The following is a 17500-nucleotide window of genomic DNA, read 5'->3' as shown; positions in this document are numbered from 1 at the left end:
GCAGTTTCTTTATTATAATTAGTAGATTGTTTTTTTTTTTTTGTAAAGTTCAGTTAAAGGAAAACCCCAACTTAGAACTAAAGAAAATATATTTGTTTCACTCTGTTGCTGTTTTCCGAGTCAACATCACTCTGACAGCTTCTTATAGAATTTTATGTTTTCTGCAAAAGGGCTGTCAATGGGGTTTGACATATCAACGTGATTAGTCTTCCTCTTTCCCATAATCCACTTCCTTACGTCTAGCATGACTTGTACATATGACTCGTATAAAGTGGACTTTAAGTAGTATATTCCCATTTCATTGGTATATAAAGGGATTAGTGTCAGTCACTGTGATCTTATACAATGCCTGCAACAAGACTGTTTATTTTATTTCTTGAATGGCCCTCACTGTGTGTGTGTGTGTGTGTGTGGGGGGGTGTTATAGTATAGTAAGGAATTACACAGCTGCAACCAAAACAGTTGCTAAATTGCAGGCCTTTTGTTCAAAGTATCTTTTTGTAGTCCAAGATGAAATGACACCCCTCCCCTCACAATTTGCTGATAATTTACAAGAAAAAATATTTTCTTACGTTTCTCTTAATGTCACAGACATCTTTGATACTACATTCAAGTCATCTTAAAATATAAACAACGAACATCTAAAGTTTAAAGCTTAGCATGTCAATACTGTGATGCTGCCTATATAAATTTGTTAAAAGAGGTGACAACTGCCTTTGAACCACTGACTAATCTAATTGCTATGTTCTGGTATGAAAGGCATAGCTCCACTGGAAGCAGCTGTGAATCAGTGTAAGTTCTTTTTCTGTCTGCAATAAAACAAACAATGGAAAACAGTTTCACACCTCTCTATTTTATTTACAGCAGCCTGAGCTCCTGAATATAAATTTCTTCGCATCTGTGGTATGCCATGTAGGTGTAGACAAATTACACTGCAACATATGTGAGAAGTCAAGCTCAACAAAAAAGTGGGTGGTCTTTCCCTTCCTTTGAAACCAAAGTGAGCAAGTACAAGCTGTAAAGTACCTACACAGTACTGGAATCATACTGTAAGGAGAAAAGCAACCTAAGAGTCGAGTTAAACTGTAGAACGTGAAGTTTTCCTTTAACTCAGAGTTCCACCCAAAGGAGACCATAGATCTAATTTTATTCTGGTTGGGTTTTATTGTACTGTCAAATACTACAATTTAGAATATTTTCAAATCTAGAGTTACCAAAATATGTCTGACAATGCTAACTCAGCACACCAATTCACTTAATTTAATGTATTTTTATTTCTGGATAATAAATTTTAACAGTTCAGTACATCCAACTCTGTGGAGTTTTCTCAGGATGACTTACAGTGACATTGTGAATAATATTCTTAGTCCTGGTCTCTAGAATATGAAGCTCTCCGACTGTGTGTCTCAGGCAGGTAAGGTCCCTAGCTTTAAGCAGCATTTTACCTTCACCTAGATGATGCCTCAATACAAACAGAAAATGATTGACTTCAATAACTGGCTTAGCTTCTGGGGTCATTCTAAGGGGATCCACCATCTGTCAGCCTTGGACAACATGATCGACAGACCTCAACATTTTGCCAGAGATGGTCTTCATCTGCCACCCCAGGATTTCAGCAACTAGCTAAGGCTCTTGTCACCCCCACAGTGCCTTTTTAGGCAGTGTTTGAAGGACAAAATTCCCAATGTAAAAACTTAATCTAAAAACCTCAAGGTCATGCTGCTAAATGCTAGGAGCCTCAACACAAAACTGCACTCAATGGAAGCAGTCCTCACCTTGGAAGACACAGCCATTTGTGCAGTCACAGAGACCTGGTTCAAGGCTGTGGACAGCACCCCAGCCATACCAGATTACACCTCTTTCCACACATTCAGAGCTCAAACTGAAGGAGGTGGTGTATCAATATTCATTAAAGATAAATACACCTCCAGATTGTTAAAAAGCATGACTCCCTGGAGACACTTCCAGTGCAATTAACTGTTGGTAGGACACCTATTCAAGTCATTGCCAGCTACAGGACCCTGTCCCTGCATCAGGCCACCCACTCTACCTATTTGGATCTACTTGAGTCTAGCAAACACCATGGATTTGGGTGACTAACTACCCATCCATTGACTGGGTAAATTACTCGTGCTCAAACTCACTTGCCCAAACGTTCCTCAACTTCGTTAATTCCAATGCCCTGAACCAACTAGTTGACACTCCCACAAGGGGTGCCAACATCTTGGATCTGGTGCTCACCAATATGGGCAACCACTGTAGCACCCCCACTGTAGGGTCCTCCCTGGTGAGATCTGACCACAAATTGGTCTCACTTGAAGTAACTATCACACCTAACCCCCTTAGCAGCAACTAAACTGAAACACTTCTCCAAAGCAGATTATCAGCTCTTACAGGATGATATAAATAGCTTCACTGCACCTCCTCCTCCCTCAGATGGAACTGGCAAATATGCAAGCTCCAAACCAATGCTTTATACAAATACCTGTATAACTGCATTGACTCTGCCATACCTGACAGGACCAAAACAAGCTCAAGTAACAGCAAACCTGCCTGGTGGACTACTGCCATTAACAGGCTTTACAGTAAGAGGAAGAAATTGCTGGCTAAGAGTAAAAGGGAGCGAGCTCTCCTAAACTGGAAACACTCCCTCCTCAGCTTAAACAAGCAAATAAGACTTCTTGTGAAGTCCTCCAAAGCAAATTACGAGTCCAAATTAGCTTCCTCAGCAAAGGGCAAACACAAGGCATTCTATAGTTACATCCGTAAAAAGGAAAGGCCAAGATTTAGGCAGAAGTAGTAGTCAATGATACCATATACACTACAGCCTGTGGACATAACTAACCTGTTGTCTGACAAGTTCTGTGAAAACTTCACTGCCCTGTCCCTGCCACACATACCCCATGACATCCCTACCGCCTGTCCCATACCTTGTATCTCTAAGCAGCAGGTCGTAAACGCCCTCTCCGAAGCCAAAAATACAGTATCTATGGGACCTGAAAACATTCCAGGCTGTGTCCTACATGGGCTCCAACATGAACTAGCAACACCATTGGGTATTCTTTTCAATCACAGTCTAAGCACCAGCTTTGTACCAGCTGAAGGGAAAATGGCTACCATTATTCCCTTGCACAAAGGTGGTGCTTCCGCTGACCCCGTAAACTACAGACCTATTAGTCTGACTAGCCTTATCTGCAAGGCCATGGAGCAAATCATAGTCTTTTTTTCTTCTTCACAAAATCTCACCAAGGTGACACTGATATATAGACTGCATTTACATAGCATATATCGTGGACAAAAGTCAAAAACAAAAAAGAGAGCTGGGTGCACAAGGATAAAGTGCCCAATCTTGGCAGGTGCACTGGTGGCAGGACTGTAGAATCCTCAAAATACAGAAACATTCCTACAATAGGGCCAGGCCAGGCCCAGGGGAATGATGGCCCCCTATTATAAAAGGAAGTAGGAGTCCACAAAAACTGATGGGCCAAAGAAGAGCCATAAAGACGATAGAGTGGACTATTGAGGATAAGAAAGAAATTATGTATTGTTACCATTATGCAAAAAGCCCAGAATTACCAGACAGAGAATACAAATTGCAGGAGGAGTCATTACTGGGCACATAGCGGGTGCTGTGAAGAACACTACTGGCGGACATCAAACAGTGAAACAATACTAATTTCAAGAACTTTAATCGTACTTTGACTTGGGAATGGGGTTCATTCCCATTACGGTATTAGAAACCCAAAAGATTTGAAGAAATTAAAAAGGCAGAGACCTTAATAAAATATAGGTAATCCCCAAACACTTGACCTTACCCAGTTTGGTTTTGTCAAGAGGACATCATGCCTGTTAAACCTAGTGGACTTTTTAGAGTCATCAAGGCCCTGGACAAGGGGAAATCTGTGCATACAGCCTACCTGGACATAGCCAAGGCATTAGACACTATCCCCCAACCAGGCATCAACCCTTATATCATTAGATGGGTCACTGACAGAACTCGTATAGTCAAAATGGTGGAATCCACCTTAAACAGCAGACCAGTAACCAGTGGTGTTCCACAGGGATCAGTTATGGGACCTCTACTGTTTGAATTTCTTCCTCTGACGTACAAGTAAAAAAAAGTTTGTGGCTGACGAAGTTTGCAGATGACTGCAAACTGGGAACGGTCATAGAATCTCCAAATTATGTCAACATCCTACAAGAGGGTCTTACACAAACAAATGACTGCTGCCAAGGTCATGGGCTTACAAGTAATGCAAAAAAAATGTATTAGCATTCATTTTGGTAAAAGCAATGTCCCTGCTAACTACTACATCAAAAGCAACACCTTAAGTATACACTCAGTGTTAGACATGGGCACACAGGTTGACAGTGACCTTACCTTTGACAACCATGTCTCCCCATTGGTAAGAAGGGCATTCTATATTGCTCATCTCATAAGTAAGGGCATTGCCTCCAGAAAAAAAATAAGTTACAATCTCCCTGTATTCTTCCCTCATCAGGCCAATAATTTAGTACAACGCCCCTTTTGGTATGTACCTCTCTAGGCAACTGCAGCAATTGGAGAAACCACAAAGGTTCCTCACAAGGAAAATGCAAGGTCTTCAGCATTTGTCCTACGGGGATCGTCTGAAATCACTGTCACTTTATTCTGTTTCATACAGACTACTCAGAGGTGATCTCTGGCTTGCAAACAAGGCAATCTCTGACCTTGCATTATTGGAAATACTGCATATCCATAAGTCAAATGGTACACTAGTTACTCACTCTAAAGAACGTACCCTGGTATGTGACACTAAATCTTACCACACCTTTGGAACAGACTCCCACTTCATGTCAAATAGAGCACCTCACTGGCCCTCTTCAAATGCAATCTGGACAATTGGATGGTGACCGTATATTCACCCCAGGGGTTCCACCTGTGCCCTCTTGGACAGGGGGAATAGGCACTGATTGTGGAAATAAGGGTAAGAACTTGGCTAGGTTTGTAAAGACCCTATGGCTATTTGCCTAGCAACTTCCTATGACCCTATGATCACTATTGGCTCTTGTACCAGTAAATACTAGCTGATGTGAACCATGGTAAGATATGATGTCAGTAAATTCTTTATTAAAACAGCAGCAGTTTACTGTTAAATCAATCCAGTTTAGGTCAGGGTAGTTGAAGTCATCCATCAAAAGTTTAGTTATTACCATCCAAAATGCTACTTAAATTTACTCATACTATTCTAATGTGTAGTAGCATTTAGATTGGGACTATGGTAAAGTATTAACCTCAGTGTTATACATGAAATATCAAACAGATCACCACACACTCGAGTGTTTCAAATATTTTAATCGCAGTGGATATGATGCTTTCATTATTAATAATGTACCCCCCCCTAGTTATTTTTCTCAAACATTCAAATTTTACACAACTAGGAAATACCCACAGAACTTCAGGATTTAAAAATTGCAATCAGCTTATAATCATTAACTGCATTGAGAATCTTCAGTTCATTATGCTTATAATTCAAATTTCTAGCATAACAGAAATAGTATTGTATAATTCCAATAGAGCCTTTACAAATAGAAGTATTTTTTATATGTTTGGCTCTTTATTAAAGAGATAAACAAATAAAAATAAAGGCTCAACTGCTAGAGAGGTTTTACTGGAAGCAAAAACTGATCAGCAAGAACGAAGGTGTACATTGCCCCTTGAAAGTATGCCATAATCAACACACATTCCTCCATTCGGTTAGTCATTTTATTTGTATAACCATACAAGGTCATCTTAACTGTATATTAAAATTGTGAGCTGTTGTGCAAACGTAGTCATTCCATTTACACAAAGAAATGATTTCATTCCGAAATCAACTTTAGGTCTGCTCTGCTGTCAAAAGAAAACTACATTTTTCATGTGATTTAATGGTATAAAATGCAGATAATCTGCACCTCAAGTTGTTTGTACTGTGCAAGTAAAATATGAGTTAGCTGGGTTAATATTGCTCCATTTTAACCCATGTAGAGCAGAGACTGTGACTTTACTTTTGTCTAGTTTACCCAAGTTCTTAACTGCAGGAAGTAGTATGGAGTCACCAAGCACTAACACTTGACAAGTCAGTTTTTGACAGTTCACTATTAGATGGGTCTTTTGCATAAGATGACAAAAAGTTAGTATCTGATGGTATGTTCTTGTCAATATGACAAACTCAGTAGTAACACACTCAATTACTGCACAAAGCTTCCAAGTTTTTGAATGCTCACCTGTAGGGTTGTCATCACGTTCATTTCCTGGCTTAATAACGGCTGTCATTCTCCCAGTATGTATCAGCCTGGGACAAGAGAGAAGATAGTCCTACTTGTTTTGTAAGGGGATGGCCTGCATCTCCAGTTCAAGGGTTTCTGCATACTGGCAAATCCCTTGTCGTCCCCATAGTGCCTTTTTTTAGGCAGAGTCCATACAGATGGCACACCAACTTAGCAAATTTACTTAACGATGAGCAAGACCACACAGAAGTGACTTTTCGTCAGCAAAATAAGTCTCAAAAACAAATTTCTCCACATTGAGGCATGCCTCCATCTGGAACATGTTAATGTATGGGCAGTTCCACAGCATTAAAGAAAGCACTCCCTCCATAATTGAGTTTTGTGACTACAATGCCCTCTGGCCTGCATGGAAACTGTAGTGCTGCTTTCCATAACTGTCAAGGACGACATCTCATCTAAACAGATACCCGGAGAAACATAATCTGAGCTCCTAGGACTTCAGTTTATCATAGACAAGGCAGGCTACCAGCTCATAGCATGTTACACAGCTCCCTATGTGTCTCCATATGAGCATGCTATACTCCTGAAGTATTAGAAGAAATGCTTATAAGTAACAACTCCATAAAACTAGGCGACTTCAATTAACCAGCCATTGACTGGAGCACCATACCTCTAATACAGGGTACGCCCACAGGTTTTTGGATTTGAGAAGTATGAATTGCCTGGATCAAATAGTGAGCAAACCCACAAGAGGTCAACATATTCTGGATATGGTTTTCATTAATATGGCCTATACCTGCTCCAGTCCTTCAGTCACTCCTCCTCCAATCAAATCAGATTAAAAAACGAAATGCAGTTTACAAAGGAACAATGGGAGAACATCTGTATGGTTCCCAGCTATGCAACAAAATCCAAAATGTTCAAGATTTGTGCTTGCAAGTGGTTGCACAGGTATTTTTGTACCTCAAGAAAACTTGAGAGAATAACTCTGCAGGTAGATAGCAAATGCTGGAGATGTGACAGAAAGAAAGGTAACTGGGAACATGTTTGGCAATGTAGCAAACTGGCAGATTTTAAATATTCTCTACAGAGTACTTTATCAGAAATGCTGGGGGAGCAAACTGTTGAAATTAAGGAAAGGATTAGTTTGCGCTGTAAAACAGGATATGAACTGCCTAGAAACAGTAAGGCCTTACTAAGTTTAATACTATAGGTTGCAAAAAAAAAAAAAACAACTTCTACAAAATGGAAATCAAAATCTGAACCAACTGCAGCTGAAGTACCGAATATTGTAAAGGAAATGAAATGGAGGTGGGATTAAAAAAAATAGTGAAGGAGCAAACTGCATAGAAATAAATGGAATGTGTGGGAACAAAACAAGCAGAACATTCAGGAGGAAGGTTGATGAGCTTTAAGGGAAGGCAGAAACTCAGCAATTTGTGTAATATTGGCATTAATGATAACCATCAGAAAACGCCCGTTACCAATGTCTCTGTATTTAAGGACTTCAGAAGGGTAAACCTTATACAGTTATTTAATGACATCTCTAAAGTTAACCATGACATCAGCACCATTGACCTGACAGCAGCCAACTCCACTGAAGAGTTTTATGCCAACTTACACAAATGCATAGACTTATCAGTCTCAACAACAGTCAAACACAGTCAGAAATCTAAAAATAAACCCCCTGGTGGTCAACAGACACATTTGATAACAAAAGAAGAAAACTCAAAATTGTACAGCAAAGCTAGAACTCCTCAGAATAATGATAGAATAAAGAAGATTGCCAAAAAACTGCAAATTACTACAAGATCCAATAATGCAAACCTATAGCCATGTTAGAAAGCTATATAATACTAAATTGTTTTGAACTTTTTCTTGATGAGAACCCCCAATCCCTTAATGAGAACCCTTACTCCCACCCAAATGATGTATAAAATAAGTTTTTCCCTAATTTGATCCACCTACTCCAAACAACATTCATTCCAGAATCCCGCACATCCCTTCTATTAGTACAGAACATGTTCTTAAGGTATTATCATAACACTTCTTTCATGGGTTCTGACAACATACATGGGTGTCTATTAAAACAACTTCAAGAGGGTAGGGTAGGTTTCCCAAAGGAAATACTGACTGACAGAGGTGTCAATTTCATGTCAGACCTGCTGGCTTGTCTGTGGAAGCACTGTAGGGTGAAGCAAAACAAATTAGTGGTTAAACTTTCATAAAACATGCTGTATGCTGCTTTTGGTACAAATGTATGTGTATGTCTTATATATGAAATTTATTTGGTGCTAGAAATAAATTGGCAATGCTACACTTTCCATCCTTGATGTGAAATAAATTTAAAGACCTGCAGTTCTATGCAAACAACTTTTCACATTCAATTTATTTTGAAAAGTTAGGTAAAGCAGTTACTTACAATTTGCATGCCATACATTTAGGTTAGCTGGTCCCTTCTATTCTTTTAAATGTATCCTATAAACGTTTTTATATATGCTTTTTTATATATACATTTTATAAAATACTAATACTTTTTATGGTCAGAAAGGATGTGTATTGGAGTATATGTTTACACCCTTGTATAAAAATATACAATTGATGTATTTTAGGAAACAGGAAGATGTCACTTCCTGAATGTTCCGATATATTTGGAGTGTGTGTGTTCCATTTTATACTCCTCTGAAAAGAATACAGACTTCTGTGGCGTAAAACTTTGCTTCTTTCCTTTTATGAATAAACTGCGTTAAGGAATTTGGCTGTTGAGTTACTTCGCTGACAAGGACCTCGTTTTGGAAAAATACAATTAGACACACAATTCAAGTATGTATATTCATTTGATATAAGGTACAAGATGCATTTTGCTGTGGCAGGTAGGATATAATTCAGCATTGTCATGTAATGTTAGGAAGTTAGGGGTGTAGTTAAACAATAAATGATAGTGGCAATGGGGGAAGGAGGAGGGCTGTAGGAGAGAAAAGTGTAACGGTAGCAGAGAACATGGAGGTTAGGATTTAGGTGCATTTTAGGCAGGGTCATTTGAATTAGATTTAGTGTACTGACAAGTCCAGGAATTGAGCAGTTGTTTTAGGGCTTGTTATGTGCAGAGTTTGTGACAATTACTGATGGACAGTATTTGATTTTGGGCACTATCAATAGCAATGCTAGGGCTTTCCTAGATTCTCTTAGGAGTAGACATAGGATATTACTATGCTATTGACCTGGAGGTCATTTTAAGCCTAGCAGTTTCAACCCAATGTAATACCATAGAGATATTAATAAATACTCATTTAGATGACTTGACCATGTCTACGAGGGTCGTGGGCATTATTCCCAGCAAGCATTTACAGTGCCCCATCCACTCATCCAGGTTCCTCCTGAACAGTGTCATAGAGGTGCTCTGTTTCACATGAACTGGTAGCCTGTTCCAAAGACTGGGAGTCGGTGGGAGATAAATAGAACCTGCTGGAGGGACAGATTTAAGTCGCAGGGCATATTTAAGCCCCTGGAACGGGTAGCCCTAGACCCATTTGATTTACAGATATGTAGTAAGTTCATTAGGTTTGGGTCTTCAGTTGTTCTGTAGGCCAGGCATAAGTCCCGCCTAAGAAGTCTATACAATACAGAGTATAGTGACAGAGATTTTAATCTATCTGCTTATGGCACATGTGGGAGCCCTTCGATCTTCTTTGTTAGAAACCTCTGAGGTCTCTCTAATTGTTGTAGATGTTTAGTACAGTACATATCGAATGGGGCGTTATAATCAATTATGGGACGGATAACTGCAGAGTACAAAGGGGTTAAAACTTCTTTTGCGCGTGAAGCGATGCCTTTACTAATCAAAGGAGCTACGTGGAAAGCTTTCCTTACAATGGTAGACAAGTGGTGGTCGAAATTAAAGGTCGCAGTAAATCTGTGACCACAGCTCCCTTACCAGTTCATGGGTAGGTAGGGTACTGTTATCGATATGACAGTGTGAAGGTACATTGCTTGTGCCAAAGGGAATGATGATACACTTCTTTGCATTCAGTTTGAGATCATGACTAGTACCACCAGTCGTTGGTCTGTGTGAGACCATCCTGGAGTATACTGGCATTACCTGGGGATTCAATGATAACACCTAGTTTGAAGTTGTCTGCAAACGTGGTCAGTCACAACCTTTTAGTTTTGACCTGAAGTTCTGAGCCGTATATACCAAACAGTAGGGGGCCCAGCACTGACCCCCCTGTGGCACCCTGCTGGTTGATGTGGAGTCACCCACTTTGATAGAGTCTGCCTGGTTTGTGAGCCAGGTGGCAACCCATCTTACAAGGAAAGGGGTTTACATTCAGTTTGCTAAGTTTATCGGTAATGACTGAATGTGGGATTGTGTTGAAAGCATTTGCCAAGTTGCGGTATGCTGTGTGCACAGATTTGCCCTCAATGGCCTTGGTCACACTTTCGAAAGAAATCCACCTGATTTAACAGGCAGGATCTGCCCTTCACAAAGCTGAATTGGGTAGGATCCAGGGTTTGGAGGTCACCTATGTCTTTATTTGTGAGGTCCATAATGACACGTTCCATGGCCTTACAGATGAGGCTGGTCAGGCTTATGGGTCTACAATTCCACGGGTCTGTTGCTAGGCCACCTTTGTGGAGGGGAATAACTATAGCGGTTCTTCATTCTGCAGGAACAAAGCCAGTGGTTAGTCTATGACAGAAAAGGGTACTTCGTGGCGATGCTAGTTCATGTTTTAGCCTGTTCAGATGGCAGCCTGAGATGTCATCTGGACCCATAGAGGCAGTGTCCTTTTCCTTGGACGGGGCTTTGAGGACCTTCTCTTCAGATATGCAAGGGGAGGGAGGGGAGTTTTGTAAGTTAGGGAGGGGATAATAAAGTGAAATTTTCACCAAACCTATCCGCTAGCAAATTTGCTATTTCTGTGGGGTCGGTGTGTGCGATACCGTTGGCCACAACTTCTGCACATGCTTGGGTCCTACCCTTTAGGTTATGTACATAGCTGTAAAGGCCTTATGGTTATCCTTGGCAGTACTTGCTAGATTTCTCTCAAAGAAGCTCTTGGAGGATTTGACAAGTGGTCTTATTTGCCTGTTAAGGCTGAGGAGGGTGCTCTTCCATTGCTAGATCCTTGTCATGAGAGTAGTTATATGCTAACCTAAGTTGGAGTGCTATCTTTATGAGGTTTTGGATATGTAGAGCAAAGGTGAGCTGCTGGTCAAATGTTATACCAAAGTACAGCTGCTCTTTGACTGTAGGCAGTAGGTTGCCTTGAGGGTCGGTAATGTTAAATGTGGGATTGGATTCAAGTTTTTGGTGTGCCCCAAGAAGCACAGTAGTTGATTTTTTTTTTTAAAGTTGAATAGAAGCTGCATGTCAGAAATGCAACTCTCAAGCAAGCTGAAATCGTGATGCAGATTTTTCTTGTAATTTTATTTGCAAAACAAGGAACATTTTCATATGAATCTGAACAGCTGATCACAGTACACTATCAAAACAAAGTGTTTCATCAGCAAATGTCCTGAACATGTAATGTTTTTTTGCAACTCTGTTTTCAAAGCTCTAAGTCAGGTGACAATATGTGGACATGCGTTTTACATCATGTCAATGAGCAATGTTTGTTGGTGGATGAATTTTTAAATCTATCTTAGAAAAGACTGCACCTCGATACGAGCAACACAGAACAGCCAGTTTCAGTGTGTGTACAACATCAAATAATTAGAATGTTTAACTCAAGAAGGAAGCTTCACCTCTTCTCCTGATGAAGGTGGTAACAATGGGGGCTTGGATTTAAATTTTTTTTTTTTTATATACTGCAAATTACTTCTAATTGTAGAGATGGGCTCTTTGCTTCACACGGATGGGGGAGCCTGTTCCAGAGAATAAGGGTACTCTGAGATGCATCTATCTCACCAAATTTAAAACCTTGGATCTAGTGGCTCTGATGATGTTCATTTCTCCTATGGACAAAACGTCCAGAGCTAGACTCTAGTATGCCTTGTATGCAAGGCATAGATCACCTCCCTGTAACCTGCAGGAGACAAACAAGACTGCCACAGCAATGACATCACTGTCATGACAGGAAATGGACAGAAAAGACCCCACTACGGACCTGCAAGAGGGGAGAAAAATGTAGGTGTCGTCTGAGAAGGCAGTTCAACTACCAGCTCAAACAATCTCCAACTAAATCTAGACGGAGAATGAAGGAGGTTCAGAAAGACTCCATCCAACTGTAAAACTGTCAAACTTGAATTAATCTCCAAGCAATAGTTGCTACAAATTTTGTAAGAGACATACACCACCCATAAGGGATCCAGCACAAAGGCTATCCTAAAATAAATTAGGAGAGAAACAGCAACTTAGATTAAAATAATCTAGATTTTTAGTCAATGTGTTTGTACCCAAAGCAAGCAGCTCTAATTGGCTTTGTATATGCTGCCATAGATTTAACAGTTACAAATTCAGGTGCCTATCCAGTATCTTGTGATGAACTGTTGGAAAGACCAAAACAGGGTTATGGTTTCCCAGACATGACCCAAAGTTACTGACCAGTGGCGTAGCAGGGACATTGAAGCAAATCATCAATATTTCTATCAGGATAGTGACCTGGCTTTGAAGCTCTTACTCTGCCTTACAGAGAACCCCTCAAATGTTTTAAAGAAGGAAGGAGTGTTAGAAGCAAGTGTTCTACTTCTGAAGATTTATGCACAGAAAATACTACAATGCATTTCATAGCAGAACTGCTACTAATCGATTACAGAAATACATGCATCATTGCTGATATGAGATATGCTAATAATAAAACAGACACTCCAAGATCAGGCATGTCCTCCCAGTGCTTGCATCAGTTTCCTCCGGGTGTTCGTTTCTTTCCACATTCCAAAGACATACAGTAGGTGGACTGGACACACTAAATTGGCCATAGGTGTGAGTGTGTACAAATGTATGGTATGGAAGAACAGCCACTGCAGGGTTAGCCACTTGGCAGTGTGAACCTTGGCTCTAGAGGACTGTCACTGTTGAACTGCCACCCTGACTCCATGTGCAATAATAAAAAAAGGGGTTGTGGATAGATGGGATTCCAAAAATCGGGCATATATGAAAACAAATACCCAACTGTTGGGTCAGGTGAAGGAAAGACGCATGCTGTCAAAGAATAAAACCCCATCAAGATAGCCTTTCAACTGTTTATAAGCTATTAAATATGATCACAGCAGGCTTAAGTCTCAGAAGTCAGTGGGTAAAACTTTGCAATAGGTCTAAAGAACCAGAAGATGGTGGAAATATTAAGTCTGCTTTAATAAATGAGAGTAAAAAAGAAAACAGTTTTCTCCCATAGACTGGTAGAGTTCTACAAGCTACTGGGCCAGAGCAAAAAATAATACAGGTCCTTAAGTACGACTATTGTCATTCATGTTTTTCTTGTCAATTGAGTTGAAAGATCATGGTAGAGGCTGCCTTCATGGTACAACTCCATTTGCTTAGTACATACACCAGGAACAGTCTTTGTTGTACGTCGGTTTACTTATCAAGAATGTTTTGTCTATAATGGCCAGTGCTGACAAGGATGGTGGGGTGAGTGGGACAGTGCACATTTTGTAATGGCCAGTGCCGACAAGGATGTTTGGGTGAGTGGGATAGTGCACATTTTGTAATGGCCAGTGCTGACAAGGATGGTGGGGTGAGTGGGACAGTGCACATTTTGTAATGGCCAGTGCTGACAAGGATGGTGGGGTGAGTGGGACAGTGCACATTTTGTAATGGCCAGTGCTGACAAGGATGGTGGGGTGAGTGGGACAGTGCACATTTTGTAATGGCCAGTGCTGACAAGGATGGTTGAGTGAGTGGGATAGTGCACATTTTGTAATGGCCAGTGCTGACAAGGGTGGTGGGGTGAGTGGGACAGTGCACATTTTGTAATGGCCAGTGCTGACAAGGGTGGTGGGGTGAGTGGGATAGTGCACATTTTGTAATGGCCAGTGCTGACAAGGGTGGTGGGGTGAGTGGGATAGTGCATATTTTGTAATGGCCAGTGCTGACAAGGATGGTGGGGGTGAGTGGGACAGTGCACATTTTGTAATGGCCAGTGCTGACAAGGATGGTGAGTGAGTGGGATACTGCAGCACATTTTGATATTCATTCACTACTTGGATACTGAATACAGATTATGATGATTATCCGACGGCGGGGGGTGCTGGCAGATGCTGCTCAGTTTCGGATTCAAATCATGTTTATAATCCAAGCTAAAGCGAACTATACTGCACATCTCCAGCTGACCAGCCATGTGAAATGAGTGCTCTGAATTTTTGAGTACTCTCCAAGTTCCAAGAAAGCAACACACAAAGTTGAATATGCATTTATATAAGTTCAGCTAAGTTGCAATTCTTTACAAGGATGACTTCAGCACAGCTTTCAACCAGTTTACTGCCAAGAAAGGTGGAGTAGTGTGAACACCTATAAGTTACATTATTATTTTCATAACTGCTTCTGCTAGATACACCTGGCCTTTCATACAGGTAAGTGAATCCTCCCTTCCTGTGACTTTCTGTGCAACACTTAGGGTACTGCTATAACATCTAGGTCAGTGGTTTTAAAAATAAATTCATGACATTCTGAGCAGGCAACTGTGACCTTAGTAGTGGCAGCTATTAGGATTACTACTGTTTGGTTTAGTGGAATTGATTAGGATTCTCCTGATATTGCCCCACCCTCAACAAAGGCTTTACCTGCAGTCAGTGTTTGCCCTTGGGAACCACAGAGAATACAAGATGAAAAGGCTAGCAGTAAGTGAACTAAAACAATTAGCAGTGGTACTAACAGTTACAAAAGTGAACTAAAACAATTAGCAGTGGTACTAACAGTTACAAAAGTGAACTAAAACAATTAGCAGTGGTACTAACAGTTACAAAGTGAACTAAAACTATTAGCAGTGGTACTAACAGTTACAAAAGTGAACTAAAACAATTAGCAGTGGTACTAACAGTTACAAAAGTGAACTAAAACAATTAGCAGTGGTACTAACAGTTACAAAAGTGAACTAAAACAATTAGCAGTGGTACTAACAGTTACAAAAGTGAACTAAAACAATTAGCAGTGGTACTAACAGTTACAAAAGTGAACTAAAACAATTAGCAGTGGTACTAACAGTTACAAAAGTGAACTAAAACAATTAGCAGTGGTACTAACAGTTACAAAAGTGAACTAAAACAATTAGCAGTGTTACTAACAGTTACAAAAGTGAACTAAAACAATTAGCAGTGTTACTAACAGTTACAAAAGTGAACTAAAACAATTAGCAGTGGTACTAACAGTTACAAAAGTGAACTAAAACAATTAGCAGTGGTACTAACAGTTACAAAAGTGAACTAAAACAATTAGCAGTGTTACTAACAGTTACAAAAGTGAACTAAAACAATTAGCAGTGTTACTAACAGTTACAAAAGTGAACTAAAACAATTAGCAGTGGTACTAACAGTTACAAATTTTAAGTGGTCCGAGTGATCTGTATGGGCTGATCCTTGCAAAGGTGAGGGAAAGACACAGGCCTTCCTATGGTAATTTTGGTACACAGACCACAGACAAAATAAAAAGAGATGGGGGCTGAGGAAAGTCTTGCCATAATCACAAATGAGTTTCAGTTATGCATGGAAATCATCTGGTTGGGTGAAGCACGACTTATAATGCATCACGTATGAACAGAATTTTCAAAACGGGAAGTGCAGACTAAAAAATGCAAAGTGAAGGCTCGATAGCATAAACAGCATTTTTGCAGGGAGGTAACCCACCCCACACCTCCTACTTAAATGTACCTACTTCTCAGTCACACCATCATGGGAAAAGGTTAAATCCCTGTTATACTGGCAATTTGTCCTTTTGTGGAAAGACCAGCCAGTCAGTCAGTTGTACTGTATTGATTCTACAAATGAATGCTGATCACTACTGCTCTAAAAAACAATTCTGGCTAGCGAACTAGTTCCCTCTTGCCGGTAATGCACCAAAACTTCAGAGTAGAGTAAAGGGCAGTACAGTCAGTTGTACTATCACCTCACAGCAAGAGACTTTCCAGTTCACTTCTTGGTTGGAGTATCTTCTGTGCAAAGTTTTAACCCTGGTGCTGTGGTTTCATTCCACTTGCCAAAAACATGTAGTAGGAAAAATGACATTCTCCAACCTGCCTATAGTATGCGAGTCAATGTGTGTGCATTCTGTGACAGACTGGGGCCAACTCTAAAATAATCTCAATGACTTATCCCATTGGTTGCTGGTATACACTCTTGACATATCCCCAACCCTGTAAAGGATAAAGTAAGTTTTCAGAAAAGAGACATACAAATACATAGATGGATGGATGGATGGGTGGGTAAATATACACCAATACTAAATGCTGCCCCACCCCAACAGCATACAGTTAAGGCACAGGATTACCAACTGGTAGACCAGGGTTTGAAACCTGGTTGGGATACAACTGGGTGGCAGCAACAGTATCAGTATCTGTGTGAAAGAAAGGCCTGGCAATCTCCTTCCGTAATATGCCACAAAACCACTGGGGGGGGGGGGGTCAACCAATAGGAGTCTCCATGAGTTGATTTTGACCCAAGAGCAATTACTTGCTTACTTAATACTGAATGCTAACATAATCATCCACACAACATCTAGCACTCAAGATTCAAGTCATCCACCTATGATGGCAGCACATTATGCAAATGAATCCTACAAGGACCACATTAAATTTCATGTGAGAAAGTCTATACAGTGCTGTTACTTGTCTACACAATTCCATGCTAAACACCTCTCTCAGGTGTATGCATCTCTTTAAAATGGAGATCTTAACTCATTCACGACCTAAAGATGCAAAATAAAAACAAAGCAACTAAACTTACAATAACTCCCTTTTCTAATAAACCAAATGAATGCAAGATACTTAGAAAATCTATTTCTCTCTGCTCAGTAGAACATGAAATAGTCATTATTCATTAACTGCTTCAAATGCATTCCAAACAATTACTTACACTGGTACCTCGTCTTGTGGCACATATCCCTCTTTCACCCGTCTTGGCTTTCTCCATGTTCCATCAGGGCGTTGAGTCGCTGCAATGTACTTACCTGAAAATAAGGAAAAAAATAAACATTTGCTATACCAATGTAAAATATGTTTCACAAAACATCCCAGAATTTCCAGTTACATGTCAATAACCCTTTGGCTACACAAACCACATTATACTTCATGTGTACATCTACTGTGGGAGTGGATGG

General features: G+C 40.3%; 1 protein-coding gene across 1 annotated transcript in view; it reads right to left on the bottom strand.

Annotated features, from left to right (window-relative positions):
• The window catches only part of PYM1 (PYM homolog 1, exon junction complex associated factor), a 101427-nt gene that overhangs the window by 25148 nt on the left and 58779 nt on the right, over positions 1-17500 (bottom strand). Inside the window, exon 2 of the mRNA XM_044083771.1 lies at positions 17257-17350. Coding sequence (XP_043939706.1) covers positions 17257-17350 — 94 coding nt within the window. The remainder of the gene's footprint in view (positions 1-17256; positions 17351-17500) is intronic.

This window comes from Protopterus annectens, chromosome 9.part0, assembly GCF_019279795.1.
Source record: "Protopterus annectens isolate FY-2018-M chromosome 9.part0, PAN1.0, whole genome shotgun sequence".
NCBI lineage: Eukaryota > Metazoa > Chordata > Ceratodontiformes > Protopteridae > Protopterus > Protopterus annectens.
The sequence above is the reverse complement of the archived record's forward strand: the minus strand, read 5'-3'. Positions and strand labels throughout refer to the sequence as shown.